Source organism: Chionomys nivalis, chromosome 7, assembly GCF_950005125.1.
Source record: "Chionomys nivalis chromosome 7, mChiNiv1.1, whole genome shotgun sequence".
NCBI classification, from domain to species: domain Eukaryota; kingdom Metazoa; phylum Chordata; class Mammalia; order Rodentia; family Cricetidae; genus Chionomys; species Chionomys nivalis.
In genome coordinates this window covers 51,430,782-51,445,100 of record NC_080092.1, presented here as the reverse complement: position 1 = coordinate 51,445,100, position 14,319 = coordinate 51,430,782, and the positions used below count along the sequence as shown (strand labels likewise).

Sequence of the window (14,319 nt, the reverse complement as noted above, 5' to 3'; positions counted from 1 at the left end):
GGTCCCACACCTGCAGTTACATTGTGATCTCCACATGTGGGGTACAATGTCCACACACACACACACACACCCAGAAGACCTGATGACCCGAGGTTCCTAGTACCCATCTTAGGCCATGGACATCTTTAACTCCAGCTCCAGCCTCTGAGGGCATATGCACAGTTCTATACATAATTTAAAATAATAAAAGTGAATCCGAAGCATTTTTTTTTAAAGATTTATTTATTATATACACAGTGTTCCGCTAGCATGTATGCCTGCATGCCAGAAGAGGGCACCAGATCTCACTACAGATGGTTGTCAGCCACCATGTGGTTGCTGGGAATTGAACTCAGGACCTTTGGAAGAGCAGGCAGTGCTCTTAACCTCTGAGCCATCTCTCCAGCCCCCCTGAAGCATTTTTTGTTTGTTTGTTTGTTTTTATTTTTGTTTTTTTCCAGACAGGCTTTCTCTGTAGCTTTGGAGCCTGTCCTGGAACTAGCTCTTGTAGACCAGGCTGGCCTCGAACTCACAGAGATCTGCTTGCCTCAGCCTCCTGAGTGCTGGCATGCTCCATCACCACCCAGCTTAAGCATCTTTTAAGTGTGTATGGGTGTTTTGCCTGAATATAAATCTGTCGGCCATGTGCCTTTGGAGGCCAGAAAGACACACGTCCCTTGCGATTGGAGTCACAGATGGTTGTAAGCCACCATGTACAAGCTAGGGTTCAAACTGCTGAGACATCTCTCTAACTCCAGTAAAAATAAATCTTAACCAGCTGGGCAGTGGTGGCACAAACCTTTAATCCCAGCACTAGGGAGGCAGAGGCAGGCAGATCTCTGTGAGTTTGAGGCCAGCCTGGTCTACAAGAGCTAGTTCCAAAAACAAAAACAAAAGACCTTAAACAAGAACAAAACTCCAGTCAGGCACAGTGTCCTACGACTTTAATCCCAGCATTCAGTCAGAGGCAGGTAGCTCTAAATGGTTTACATAGGGAGTTCCAGGCCAGCCAGAGCTACATAGTAAGACCCTGTGTCAAAAAACAAACAAAAAGCCGGGCGGTGGTGGCGCACGCCTTTAATCCCAGCACTCGGGAGGCAGAGGCAGGCGGATCTCTGTGAGTTCGAGGCCAGCCTGGTCTACAAGAGCTAGTTCCAGGACAGGCACCAAAGCTACAGAGAAACCCTGTCTCGAAAAACCAAAAAAAAAAAAAAAAAAAAAAAAAAACAAACAAAAAACCAGAAACCAGAAAAAAACAAAAACAACGAGGCCTGGGGAGATGGCTTAGTGAGTAAGGACACTTATTGCGCAGGTGGTGGTGGCACACGCCTTTAATCCCAGCACTCAGGAGCCAGAGACAGGAGGATCTCTGTGAGTTCAAGGCCAGCCTGGTCTACTTAGTGAGTTCCAGAACAGCCAGGGCTGTTCCACAGAGAGACCCTATCTCGATCCCACTCCAGAGAAAAGAAAAGAATGCTTACTGCTTGTCCCTAGGATGGATGTTCAGGTCTCCTAACTCTAACGCCAGCTCCAGGGGTTCAGACATCCTTTTCTGGCCTCTGTGGTATCCATGTACACACACACACACACACACACACACACACACAGAGTTTTTAAACAGTGAAAATTTATTACTTAAATACGCTCATTTTCTTTATTAATGTTAGCAAACATGGGACCTGTTGGATGGCTTTTTTGTTTTTATTTTTGAGACAGGGTCTCTCTATGTAACCCTGGCTGTCCTGGAACTTTCTTTGTAGACCATGCTAACCTGGAACTCACAGAGCTCCACCTGCCTCTGCCTCCTGAGTGCTGGGACTCAAGGCATGCACCACTACCAACTTGCTTGTCAACTTTCATTAGTGAGTCTGTATTTAACAAACGTCAACTAATATTTGTTTATTGTAATCTAGAGAAGCCAATAAGTTAGACACCTCTCACTTATATACAGTAAATTTTAAGATATGATACACTAAAGTCCAATTTCAAATATAAAAAGCAAACTGGCAGCCGGGCGGTGGTGGCGCACGCCTTTAATCCCAGCACTCGGGAGGCAGAGGCAGGCGGATCTCTGTGAGTTCGAGACCAGCCTGGTCTACAAGAGCTAGTTCCGGGACAGGCTCGAAAACCATAGAGAAACCCTGTCTCGAAAAACCAAAAAAAAAAAAAAAAAAAGCAAACTGGCATCCAGTGGTATACACCTTTCATAACAGTTCTCAACCACACAGTAAGTTTAAGGCCAGCCTGGGCTACTCAAGACCTTTCTGTAAAATCTGGAGAACCCAGTGTGATGGTGTATACCTTTGATCTCAGTACTTGGACACAGAGGCAGGAGGATCTCTGTGAGTTCGAGGCCATCCTAGTTCAGGACTGCACACTGAGACCATGTCTAGGGCGGGACATTCTGTTCCAGCCCCTCTCATCCTCAGAGGTGCTTTCTTTTCCTTACTAAATCCATTTTCATTATGCTAAAAATTAAATTGAATTTAAAAAAACTGGTAAGGGATATAGCACAATGGTAACTCCTCGATGAGCTTTCACAGGCCCTGGAGTCAGTCCCTGGTGCCATCAAATAAATAAGTACAGTTCACAGCTTTGGTTTTTTAATATCTGAAGAAGTGTGCAATTACTGCTTAATTTTAGAATATTTTTCATAACCCCCCAAAAGATTCTTCCTGCCTCTTCCCCTCTTTCGTAATCATTCCACTCCCTATCTCCCCAAATCCCTCAGCATTAGGCAATCACTAATAAATATATTTTGTTTCTGTGGACTGTGTGTGAGATCAAATTTTGGTCCTTATTCCTGTCACTACCCGAGTAATATTGCTAGTTCCAAACCTCAACTCACCTGGCTTTCCCAGTTCTTTCATGTTGTAACATAGTAGTACCCAGTAGCTCCTTTCTTTTCCAGTACTGGAATGGGGTTTTTTTTTTTTTTTTTTTTTTTTTTTTGGTTTTTTCGAGACAGGGTTTCTCTGTGGTTTTGGAGCCTGTCCTGGAACTAGCTCTTGTAGACCAGGCTGGTCTCGAACTCACAGAATGGGTTTTTTTTTTTTTTTAAATATTTATTTATTTGTTATGTATACAATATTCTGGCTGTGTGTATGACTGCAGGTCAGAAGAGGGCACCAGACCTCATTACAGATGGTTGTGAGCCACCATGTGGTTGCCGGGAATTGAACTCAGGACCTTTGGAAGAACAGGCAAAGCTCTTAACCACTGAGCCATCTCCCCAGCCCCCAGAATGGGGTTTTAAAACAGGGTTTTGCCGGGCAGTGGTGGTGCTCGCCTTTAATCCCAGCACTTGGGAGGCAGAGGCAGGCGGATCTTTGTGAGTTCGAGGCCAACCTGGTCTACAGAGCTAGTTCTAGGACAGGCTCTAAAGCTACAGAGAAACCCTGTCTCAAAAAAACAAAATAAATAAATAAAAATAAAATAGAATTTTCCTATGTAGCACAGGCTGGCCATCTTCCTGTTTAAGGCAGGAGATGGGATTTGAGGCATCTATTACCACACCCAGAGAATGACTTTACACTCCCGATTCTCCTTACTCTGTCTTTCACGTGCTAGGATTACAGGTGGGTGGACTGTGCCTGGCTAGGAATTGAAATTTTAAACAGTTTTAACAGTTCATCCAAGAAGTGTTCTGTATAATTTTTTTTTTCAAGACAGTATAGCCCTGGCTGCCCTGGAACTTGCTCTGTAGACCAGTGGACTTGAACTCAGTGTGCTAGGACTAGAGGCATCTGCCACCAAGCCCAGTTTATAATTTTTTTTTTTACGACAGGGTTTCTCTGTGTAGCTTTCTGTAGACCAGGCTGGCCTCCAATTCATAGAGCTCTGCCTGCCTCTGCTTCCTGAGTGCTGGGATTAAAGGCGTGCGCCACCATCGCTCGGCCAGTTTTTATTTTTCCCTGGAACTAGAGTTATAGACAGTTGTGAGCTGCCATGTGGGTGCTGAAAATTGAATCTAGGTCCTCAGGAAGAACAGTCAGTGCTCTTAACCACTGAGACATTTCTCCAGCCAGAGTTTATAGTTCTTTAAAGATAGGGTCTTACTATGTAGCCCCAGCCTAGTCTTGAACTGTGACTCACCTTAATTTCCGCAGGACTGGGACTACACAGGAAAAGGCAGGAAGTTCAGGAAATTGATCGAAAGATTTCAGGTGAAGAGTCTACTGTGCTATACAAATGTAATCATTCAACCTAGTGTGGCCGTTGACACGCATTGCTGGTTGTAAGCATCCTGGTGAGTTGGAAGTTAAGAAGATATTAATAGTCTTATTTAGTGGGAAGTGATTAAGAAAAAGGAAAAGGAGAGGAACATGACTGGTCCTACTGAGGTACTGTGGTGGTGGAGGTTTATTATAGACATTGTGGGAGAATATGGCCAGACCAGGAGCATGTGGGAGAGTCCAGAGTGATGGGAGCAGAGCGAGCTGTGCTGGTGAGAGGAGAGGGGGTATGGAGAGGAGAGAGGTGGAACCAGGTGCAGCAGCCAGGAGGCCCAAAAGAGAGTAGCTGTAAAGGATCAGGTAACAAAAAAAAAAAAAAAAAAAAAAAAAAAAAAAAAAAAAAAAGAGGGAAGGGCAGCCCAGCCCTGGGCTTGAGAAGTTTAGGGTAGGGGGTGAGGTATGTCACCCAGGAGGGCCCTTAGGGACTGAGGGACACAGGGAGAACCTGGCACTACCTTGGTATGTTAAATAGGTTCCTCAGCCATTTGTCCCAGGTTTGAAATCCAATAAGAAGGAAATTGTAAGTTTGAAGCGATTTCTAGAAACTACAAGAACTAATTAAAAGTCAGGGTTCCTAGATCAGATTTTTATTTTGATGGTTTTTTTAAAAATATTTATTTATTTATTATGTATACAATATTTGTCTACATGTATTTCTGCAGGCCAGAAGAAGGCACCAGACCTCATTACAGATGTTTGTGAGCCACCATGTGGTTGCTGGGAATTAAACTCAGGACCTTTGGAAGAGCAGGCAATGGTCTTAACCTATGAGCCATCTCTCCAGCCCCTATTTTGATGTTTTTGAGACAGGGTCTTGATATGCAAGATCATGGATGGCAGCCTGGGACTGTGGAGACCGCACTGGCCCCCAAGTGCTGGAAGTAGTGTCACGTGCGTGTCACTGTGCCTGGGCCCAGACCAGATCTTTGCTTCCTTTACAGCCTTGTTAACCACCACGCCAACTGATCTGTCAGTCATGCAGGGGGTGCTGGAGACCTGGGGCTAGAGCAGAGAATGTCTCAGGAAAAACACGGGGTTGCTCTTTTTCTCTGCTTGTTTTGAGAAGGGTCTCGCGGAGCAGGAGTGGCTACGTTGGCCCTCGCTGTGTTGTGGACCAGGTTGGCCTTGAAGTCGCTGAGATCCACCAGCCTCTGGGGTTTAAGGGTGTGCACCACCAACCCAGGCCAGCATTGCCAGCATTCTCCCAGGAAGGCTAAGGGTGAGATTCTGACAGCCTGATTTCTATCTTCTTGGTCTTCAGACTGTCAAAGCAATTTAACATTTTAGTTTTTAGTTCTCCTTTGTCGGTCTCCCAAATTTACAGATCACAGGGATCATAAACTTCCATGACCCACTTTATATGCTGCTGTCTTTAAACCTTAAGTCTCCTGCCTCAGCCTCCCAACTATCCGGCACTACGGGTCTGTGCCGTTTGGGCCAGAGCCACTCTTCTCACGTGGAGTTTGATTTCTGAGGAACCGCTAGGCATTTCTTTTGGAAACCTCAAGGCCACTTGCGATGACGAACAGGAACGCTGTGTAATTCTCTTTATTTAGGATTTAGAATGGAAAAGCTTCTGTAAGTGCCATAGGGACCAACACTAATCAGAGCTTGAACAAGATGGTGGTCGGTACCAGAGAGGTCTGTCTTTCGAAAGCAACTCCAGCACATGAGTAGTAAAAGCTTAGCGAGGCCGAGACGGTAGCAATCCGACCACAAACGTGAGCGGAAGAGTCTCCCACGGAAAGCAGTCTCGTTCGGTTCGGCAGAGAGCAGCCCACCTCACTGGGCAATTCCTCTGAAACGTGTTTGTGATTCGGCTCCTCTCCGGTTAGAGCCAAGGTGGAGCCAGGCGCCTGCTAAGACGCATGCGCCCTAGACCGGACAAGCAGCACAGTGGCGTGGTCTTTCAACACCCAGCGTAAGGACGACGTCTAAGGTGGAAGAGGCGTTTAGGGTTTCCAACACGCATGCGTCGAGACCCAGGCGTTTCCTTCGGAGGGTGTGGAGTGCGGGGTCTGTATTGCGCAGCTGCAAGGGCGGTCCGGTAGCGCGAGCTGTCGATCAAGGGGAGGGAAGAGGAGGGTGAAGGGATTAAAAAAAAAAAAAAGAAAAGAAAAAGAAAAAAAAAAAAAAACCCGGTGCGCCTGCGCATTGCCATCTGGTTGGAAGGGCTTCGGACTGGAAAGGGGCGGGGTCACGTATGCGCGTCATTGGATGGGTAGGTGGGAGAGAGGGTGGAGATCGGGGAGGGTCCGTGCGCTTGCGCAGTGCGGGGGTGGAAAGTGAAGGAGCTACCCAGCACGCTTGCGCGGCTGTCATAGGGCTGCTTGGTTGGTCAGTGGGGAGTCGGCGCCTGCGTACTAAGACCCGTGTGCAGCAGCAGCGGCGGCGGCGCTAGAGGCGGCGGCGGCGGCGGCGGCAGCAGCAGCGGGTTCGGAGGTAGCGGTTGGGCTCGCGGCGAGCGGACGGGGTCGAGTCAGTGCGTTCGCGCGAGGTGAGAGCGGGCAAGGCGCGCCTGCGCGTAAGCTCGGTTTGGGCCGGGAACGAGAGACGGAACTACGCGGGGGTCGGGGAGGGGGGCAGAAGGGAGCGGCGGCTATCGCCGCACGGGCTCGGGCAGGGAGCGGTGCGATGCGCGGAGAGGCGGGCGCACGGCCCAGTTGGCGCGAGGGGTGACGGTTGGGGCCGGCAGGGTGACGTTGGAGCGACGCAGGGCGGGGGACGGCGAGCCGCGAGGCCGCCACGCGGGAGAGGCCGCCAGGCGGCCGCGCCGGGTCGAGGGCCGGGGGCCAGGTCGGCCCGGCCGGGCCAAGGGTTCCTGGGCCGTTGAGGACCAGCGCTGAGCGGCCACGTGAGGTGGGGGAGGGGGCTGCTCGGTGAGGGCATGTGGAGAGGGTTGGCGGCCGGCGGGGGGAGGGGAGACGGCATGGCCCTGGCCTGGCGCAGCTTTGGGGCAGGGGCGGCCGCAGCACCGGAAGTGTTCCCCATTGGAGGCTGCCCCCGGGGTCCGTGACCATGCGGCTGAACATGGACCGGGTCCGCATGGCAGCACGGGGACCCCTCCCCCCTGGCCCGGGCCACCGGAAGCCTCGGGCGACCACATGGTGGGCGCGAGCCGGCAACCCCCAGCGCAGAGAGGTCTGATCTTTTTGGGTTTCTACGGAGCCTGGGATTTTGGTGTGCGGGAGAGACCCTAGCCTTGGGTCTCGATCATCCCGCAGGGCCCGTTGCAGGCATATGTTAGTGCTCCCCAGCCTCATGGGCCTCTGGAGCTCATCCCCCAGTCTTCATGTGAAGTGAGCCGTCCAGCCAGATGTAAGTGGTACTACTTTTCTGGGGAAACCGGGAAAACTGGGTGAATTGAGGGTCATTGGATTGAAGCCCAACTCTTCTCGGCCCATGCCGACAGCGCCTGAAAGTACTAAGCTTATAGTTCCCCCGCGGTAATCTTCGATCTTCACCTTGCCACTGCCTTCCCTCTTATTTGGTTTGTGAGTTACTGTGTTTAGTCCTTAACTCTAGCAGCCTAGTCTGATCTCTGTTACTACTACCAACCTTTTGCTTTCATTTTATTGTCATTCACCTCCCCTCACTCCCCCACTCTCTACTGACTGTACAGGCTGGGCCTGAAAAGCCGACAGGACTGGTGCATCCTGGGAAAAGTGGGAGGGCCATTGACAAAAGGCTGAGTTCCCTTCGGGAACTGAGATCGAGGTGCTTGGCAGTGGGATCATTTAGGAAACTACTTTCTCCCCCCTTGACTGCATCTGCAAGTGCATGTTGGAGAGGCGGGAATCCCCCAAAGAGGCCTTGTGGTTTCCTGTACCAATGACTGGCTTGTGTGTGGATAGGGTGGGGGGGGTGTAACAGCTGGGTGGGGCCTTGTCCTCCGTCTCCACCCCTTCATTAGCCCCGCCCTTCAGCTGGCTCATAGCTGCTCACCTAATTATAGTCCTGGCAGAGTGTGGGGAAGAGGGGGGTGGTTGGTTTCAGTGGCAAGTAACACCTGAGTCCTGCCCTCTCCCGGGAAGTAGCCCTTTCCTCATCTCTGGGATTTGGCGTCCGAACTCCCAGGAGCCTTCCTTTCCCAAACCACAACTTTAGATTTCGTTTGGGGAGGGGGTCGGGGATCCAGCAGTTTCCCCCTCCCATACACCAACTCTTCAGTATGTTTGAGTCCAGTTCAAAGCAGGAAGTTCGACTTTATTAGATGGGTAATGGAATAAAGGGGGAATGGAGCGATGTTTTAGAGAGGAATGGGATAGATTAGCGGTCCTGGTAACCTCCATCCTTACTGACCCTAGTTCTCTTCTTGGCTTTAGTTGGAATCGAAGCCTCTTAAAATGGCAGATGACTTGGACTTCGAGACAGGAGATGCAGGGGCCTCAGCCACCTTCCCCATGCAGTGCTCAGCATTACGTAAGAATGGTTTTGTGGTGCTCAAAGGCCGGCCATGTAAGATCGTCGAGATGTCTACTTCGAAGACTGGCAAGCATGGCCATGCCAAGGTTAGAATAACTTCTCTACATCCTGTCTTCTCTGCAGCTCCCACATCCATAGGGCTCTGGGTAATGAACTGTTTCAGTCTTGGTCCCTTCTTACTGTTCTAGTCCTTTCGTTCAGAACCCAGATTTTATTCCCATCCAACAGTGTCTTCCACAGTGCTCCTGTCATTTTGTCCTTTTCTCTCTCTTTGTGCTAGTCTCTAGAACTGTGTGTATCCACAGTCCTTTAGCTTGGCACATTCAGTTTCTTCATCTTTACCTTTTTCCTTGGGCCTGTTGTCCAAGATTTCTCCAGTCGAGACCCATGGAGGGCAGCGTTCTGTGGGGCTCCAGTCTGCATTCTCAAGCCGCCTAGCAGCTGCTGCTCCTCCCAGTTGTGAACTTCCCTTTGGCAGTTACCTGCTTCTGATTACCACTGAATTCTTTGTTCTCCAGCTTACTTCAGTCTTCACATTCTCTTCACCTAGACATGCTGTGTGTCTTAAGTTGACCCTAACTCAATCCTGTCAAGTCTGGTTTATTTGCTAGTGAGTCTCTGGTTGCGGATTGGGCATTTAGAACCAGGCTATTCTTTCATACTAACTTCATACATGGTTCATCCTGATCTTTTCCCCTGGGTCATTTTCTTCAGATCACTTACCTACCTTCCTTTGCTTTCATTTCTCAGCCTGTTCTACTTATCTTTATCTTATTTAGCTCCTTCTGTAAATGTCCAAGAAACATTTACCTAGACCCCCCCCTACAATAAAACAGCATCTTAGGGAATTCTAGAGTGGCCTCTACCCTCCTAGTGCTGGGATTACAGCCATATGCCATTATTAGTGTTTTTGTTTTTTTAATGTGGTACTAGACATCCGACCCAAGGAAGGCCCTGTGCTTGCTGGGCAAGTACTGTATGAGTGACATCTCCAGTCTTCGTCAATGATTTTTGATAACTTTCATGTCACTGGTTTAACAGGTTTTTTTTTTTTTTTTTTTTTTTTTTTTTGTCATCTCCAGTCTCAGTAGTAGTACTCTTTAGCTTCAGACTTTAAGGATTTGCTTGTCTTTCTCAATTGGCTCATTTCTAGTTCCTTAGTTTTTGCTGTAACATGGCAGGCTGACTTGTCACGAGCCAGTAATAAAAGCCTTTATCTCCATCTTAGAGTTTGATTTGTTGGGTTTCTCTTTATGATATATGTGCACAGGTCCACCTGGTTGGTATTGACATTTTTACTGGGAAGAAATATGAAGATATCTGCCCGTCAACTCACAATATGGATGTCCCCAACATCAAAAGGAATGATTTTCAGGTATGTTTTTGGGATGAAGATGGTTAATGGATCATGAAGGCTGGGGATGTGTGCTGACCCGCAGCTGTGGGGGAAGGGAGCTGGTAGGAGAGAGTACTTAGTGAAGTTGCTGTCACTCTAGTTTGTCTGTCATTCTCTTTATACTTAACCTACCTGTACCTGCTTTTAACTTCCTTCTTCTCCCAGCTGATTGGCATCCAGGATGGGTACCTATCCCTGCTCCAGGACAGTGGGGAGGTACGAGAGGACCTTCGTCTGCCTGAGGGAGACCTTGGCAAGGAGATTGAGCAGAAGTATGACTGTGGAGAAGAGATCCTGGTATGTTGCCCCCCTCCTCGCCTGATATACTCAGCTTTGCTCCTTATGCTTCAGAACTCTGGAGATAAGGCATCTGTGGACTGTCCTTTTTGCTTTTCCAGATCACGGTGCTGTCTGCCATGACAGAGGAGGCAGCTGTTGCAATCAAGGCCATGGCAAAATAACTGGCTCCCAGGTGAGTGTAACAGCCTTCACTGTCCTTCATACTGTTGTCCGCATCGGTTTAATGGGCCTTCTTTCTGCTCTTAGACTGGTCCTTTCCTCCCTTACCCTTTCTTGAAATTGTCTTTAAACATGATTTCTTTTTCTTGCCCAGGGTGGCGGTGGTGGCAGCAGTGATCCTTGAGCCTACAGAGGCCCTTCCCCCAGCTGGGTTCTGCTCTGGCTGGGCCCTTGGCTGGACTCCTATACAATTTATTTTACGTTTTATTTTGGTTTTCCTCACCCCTTCAAACTGTCGGGGAGACCCTGCCCTTCACCTAGCTCCCTTGGCCAGGAATGAGGGAGCCATGGCCTTGGTGAAGCTACCTGCCTCTGCCCTCACAGCCCTGGTGGGGGAAAGGGGGAAAGGTACTGCCTGTGGTTTAGGTCCCCCCCCACCTCCCTTATTTTCTTCGTAATTCAATTTGGAATCAGAAAGCTGTGGATTCTGGCAAATGGTCTTGTGTCCTTTATCCCACTTATCCCTGGTCTGGTCCCCTGCTCTCCATAGTCCTTCACCCCCAAGCACCACTTGTACAGACTGGGGACCAGCCCCCTTCCCTGCCTGTGTCTCTTCCCCAAGCCCCTTTAGGGGTAAAGAGAAGAGTGTGTGGGGGGGAGCAGACATGATCCCTCCTTAGGCATCTGGGAGGGCCTTGCCCCCATGGGCTTCACCCTTTCCTGCAGTTCTCCCTGACACATTTGTTAAAAATCAAACCTGAATAAAACAAGTTTAATATGAAGCCCCCAACTCAGTTGTTTATTTGTTGATTGAAAGATGCTTTTAGAAAAACTGCTACTGTCAGCAATCCATCATCCCCTTCTTAAGTAGCCTGGGTGGGAAGCAAACAAACAGTAGTCGGGGTGGTAGTGGGTACATTTTATTGGTTTGGGGCACATAGGAACCCCCTCCTTGAGGGATGGAGGGTAGGTAGGAGTTATCTGGTGGTTACTTGTGGTAGAATCGTGGGTTCTGGCTGTGTTGGATGAAAGGGAGTCGAGGGCCAGGTTGGCTGGTAGTAGCAAAGCCTGACTGGTGATAAAAGTTTTTATCAGTGGGTAGATAACTTCTTCCACTTAACACTCAGTACAAGGAGGAAGGGACAATTGCAGTAGGAGGTTAGCAGTCTTTCCCTGGTAGTATCAGATTTTTGGTTACCAGCCTTACCTTTCCTGCTGCTTGCATCTGCACAGGGAGCTGGGGGGAAGCCAGGAGTCCAGGGGCTGGATGCAGAGCTTGGGGATGCATGGGCCGCAGAGAAGACTGTAAGGACAAAGCTGACCTTAGGCATACTGGAGTTCCTTTGTCCTAGCACCTTGACTTCCCAAGGCTCCATACTCACTGAGTCAGAGAAGGTAGTTTGCTGATTTGCATGTTCCATCTGCTTTTGCAAAGACAGGGCACCAGCAGGCTGCAGGAACCCTAAGGGAAGAAGGGGGGTTGAACTGAACAGGTAATGATAGGACTCAAGAGGTTAGGCCTTCTCCCCAATGAGTTATCACCTGTCTGAGTGGGCTGAAAGTGGCCATGCACTGCATAGGGCTGTGGCTGTGGCTGAGACAGGTACTGCACAGCAGGGAATGCTGACGGTGCTGAGGAAGGTAGACATCCATTAGTTCTCATGTTGAGCTAGCTGTTCTTCCCTCTGCTCTGAGGAGAATCAACACTCACCTCTGAGCTGCTGACTAGGACTATAGGCTGGCTGTGTAGGCCCATAGTGAGGTGGGGGCTGAGCAGTTCCATAGGCTCCTCCTGGGCTGCCTTGGAATTGCCCATGTTCTGGGGTCCCTGCAAAAGCAGCTGCTGATCCCACATAATGCCGGGTCTAAGAAGGAAAACAAAAACTACTTAGCTCCTACTTATTACAGGTTTGGCATGTTTGTACTTTAGTGATGAAGAAAGCAACCGGGGCTATACATCCAAACCCTAGTTCTTAAGCTGGGCTTGGTGACAGATCCATAGAAGGTAGAGGAGAAGCCGGGCAGTGGTGGCGCACGCCTTTAATCCCAGCACTCAGGAGGCAGAGGCAGGCAGATCTCTGTGAGTTCGAGACCAGCCTGGTCTACAGAGCTAGTTCCAGGACAGGCTCCAAAGCTACAGAGAAACCCTGACTCGAAAAACCAAAAAAAAAAAGTGGAGGAGACATGGCGACAGGATCACATGGCAGAGCCATTCTTGGCTACACAGTGACTTGAAAGCCAGCCTGAGCTTATAAGAAACTGTCTTTAGACTTCTTACCGTAAGCACTTGGGGTCCAAACATCTGCTTGGCTCTATCAGCTGCCATGAGAGTACCTGGGCGATTGTGTCCTCCAGGGCTCCCTAGAAAGGGAGAGGGGCTTCATGATGCTGAATTAGGAGGCTGCAACCTGCAGGAGAGCCCATTTTTTGGGTGGTTTCTCTAGTCCTCACCCTGCATGCTGAGGAGGTGGGTTCCCGTGTGAACAGTCAGGCTCTGCTGGTATGCAGCTGATGTCAGAGTGGTCAGGTCACTGGAGGAAAGGAAGACAGTTAAGTAGCCCTCCTTTGTCGCCTGGTCCACCGCAAAATGTTAGTTTTAGCTATCTGACCACACCTCTGCTCCTTTCGCCTCCGTTTTTCTTCCTCATGCAAAACTTTTTTGAGCTGCAAGAAAAGTTGGTGCTTCTCCTCCTGTAGAGCCGAGAGCTTCTCCTGCAGCTTCAAAATCTGCAAGAAGGATGAGCGGATAAGGGGGGAAAGGGAAAAGAAGAAACCAGAACTGGGAGTGATAGGGGTTACTCACTTGTTCCTTGGTCTCTTCTAGTGACATTCTCTCTTCCATCTCCTTTTTCTTTCTTCTCTCCTGCTCTTCTTTCATCTTCTGTTCCATCATCTTGTCCACCTCTTCCTCCTCTGAAGAATCAGACAGAACGGGGAAGTGGCAGGACAGTGAAAATAAGCTGAGTGTTAGACTGGAGACCAGCAAAAACCAGTTATTCCATCAGCCATAAGGAGAATGAGGCTTCATTAGGTGCTCTCCAAGGTCCTTCCCAGCCCAGGGTTCTGGAGCTTAGACGGGGCCTCTTCGCTCACACCCTGAAGGAGCCGCGGCCTCCCTCTTAGCCTCGCCAGCAGGCGCACAGCTTGGCCCGTGGATGGGGGCAAGTTCGTGGGTAGCAGAGCCACCCTGGGCCGTGTGTCTGTCCTCCCGCTCTGGCCCTGGCTCACCCTGCCGTTTGCGCTCCCGCTCCATCATGATGTGCCGGTGCAGAGCCCTGGCCATGGCGTTGGAAAGTTTGGGGCGCTCCAGTAGTGCGGGCATGGTGCTGTTGATGACGCTTGGGCAGTGGGCGCCCGGCTCTGCCACTGACTGCCAGACCTCAGGCGGGGCCTGCAGGGAAGTGGGAGCTTAGAGGGACTGCGACCCGCCGAGGCGGAAGCTTGCCTGTCCGCCGCCCGCTTGCCGCTTCGGTCACGTGTCCCGGGCGCCAGTGTCCCTCCGGGTCTCAGGCTCAGTGCGCGTGAGGGGGTCCTAGGCTTCGCGCCCCCGCCCCGCCCGCGCAGCCCTGGCGCCAACCCCCCTACCCGCCTTCTCGGCGCTTTCTCCGTGGCCTCCGGCGCGCCTAGATCCCTACATCACTTCCGGCGCCCAGGATAAATCCTTCCGGGTCATGACGGCAACTGGTTCAGCGGGTTGGAAGAAAAGGCGGAAGCGCTTGAAGACGGGTGCCGGGTTGTCCAAATTCCTTGTGGGTTTACAGAGACCTGGGAAAAGCTAGCCTCTTGCCAAGAGCCCCTGGCACTCTCCACCTCACGAGGCCCAGA

At 50.3% G+C, this 14,319-nt stretch overlaps 2 protein-coding genes across 7 annotated transcripts; one reads left to right on the top strand and one right to left on the bottom strand.

Annotated features, from left to right (window-relative positions):
* Window positions 1–6,211: 6,211 nt before the first annotated feature.
* On the top strand, window positions 6,212–11,258 carry Eif5a (eukaryotic translation initiation factor 5A). 4 transcript variants are annotated; one of them, XM_057775618.1, is made up of 7 exons: window positions 6,493–6,711; window positions 7,439–7,532; window positions 8,540–8,725; window positions 9,910–10,014; window positions 10,201–10,332; window positions 10,434–10,507; window positions 10,649–11,258. In XM_057775618.1, the coding sequence occupies exons 3-6, from the start codon at window positions 8,561–8,563 to the stop codon at window positions 10,494–10,496; spliced, it is 465 nt and encodes a 154-aa protein (XP_057631601.1). In that variant the 5' UTR covers window positions 6,493–6,711; window positions 7,439–7,532; window positions 8,540–8,560; the 3' UTR covers window positions 10,497–10,507; window positions 10,649–11,258. The 4 variants fall into 4 exon arrangements, with proteins under 4 accessions (XP_057631603.1, XP_057631601.1, XP_057631600.1 ...); XM_057775620.1 differs by lacking the exons at window positions 6,493–6,711; window positions 7,439–7,532 and adding an exon at window positions 6,212–6,230; XM_057775617.1 differs by lacking the exon at window positions 7,439–7,532 and having other exon boundaries at window positions 6,496–6,711; window positions 10,649–11,256.
* A 2-nt stretch (window positions 11,259–11,260) lies between these two features.
* Window positions 11,261–14,148, bottom strand: Gps2 (G protein pathway suppressor 2). 3 transcript variants are annotated; one of them, XM_057775613.1, is made up of 11 exons: window positions 14,080–14,148; window positions 13,723–13,885; window positions 13,298–13,407; window positions 13,109–13,221; window positions 12,946–13,025; window positions 12,773–12,855; window positions 12,206–12,359; window positions 12,037–12,126; window positions 11,877–11,956; window positions 11,702–11,797; window positions 11,261–11,566 (listed from the first exon to the last, which is right to left on the bottom strand). In XM_057775613.1, the coding sequence occupies exons 2-11, from the start codon at window positions 13,814–13,816 to the stop codon at window positions 11,483–11,485; spliced, it is 984 nt and encodes a 327-aa protein (XP_057631596.1). In that variant the 5' UTR covers window positions 13,817–13,885; window positions 14,080–14,148; the 3' UTR covers window positions 11,261–11,482. The 3 variants fall into 3 exon arrangements, with proteins under 3 accessions (XP_057631596.1, XP_057631598.1, XP_057631597.1); XM_057775615.1 differs by having other exon boundaries at window positions 14,084–14,148; XM_057775614.1 differs by lacking the exon at window positions 14,080–14,148 and having other exon boundaries at window positions 13,723–14,070.
* Between the last annotated feature and the right edge of the window lie 171 nt (window positions 14,149–14,319).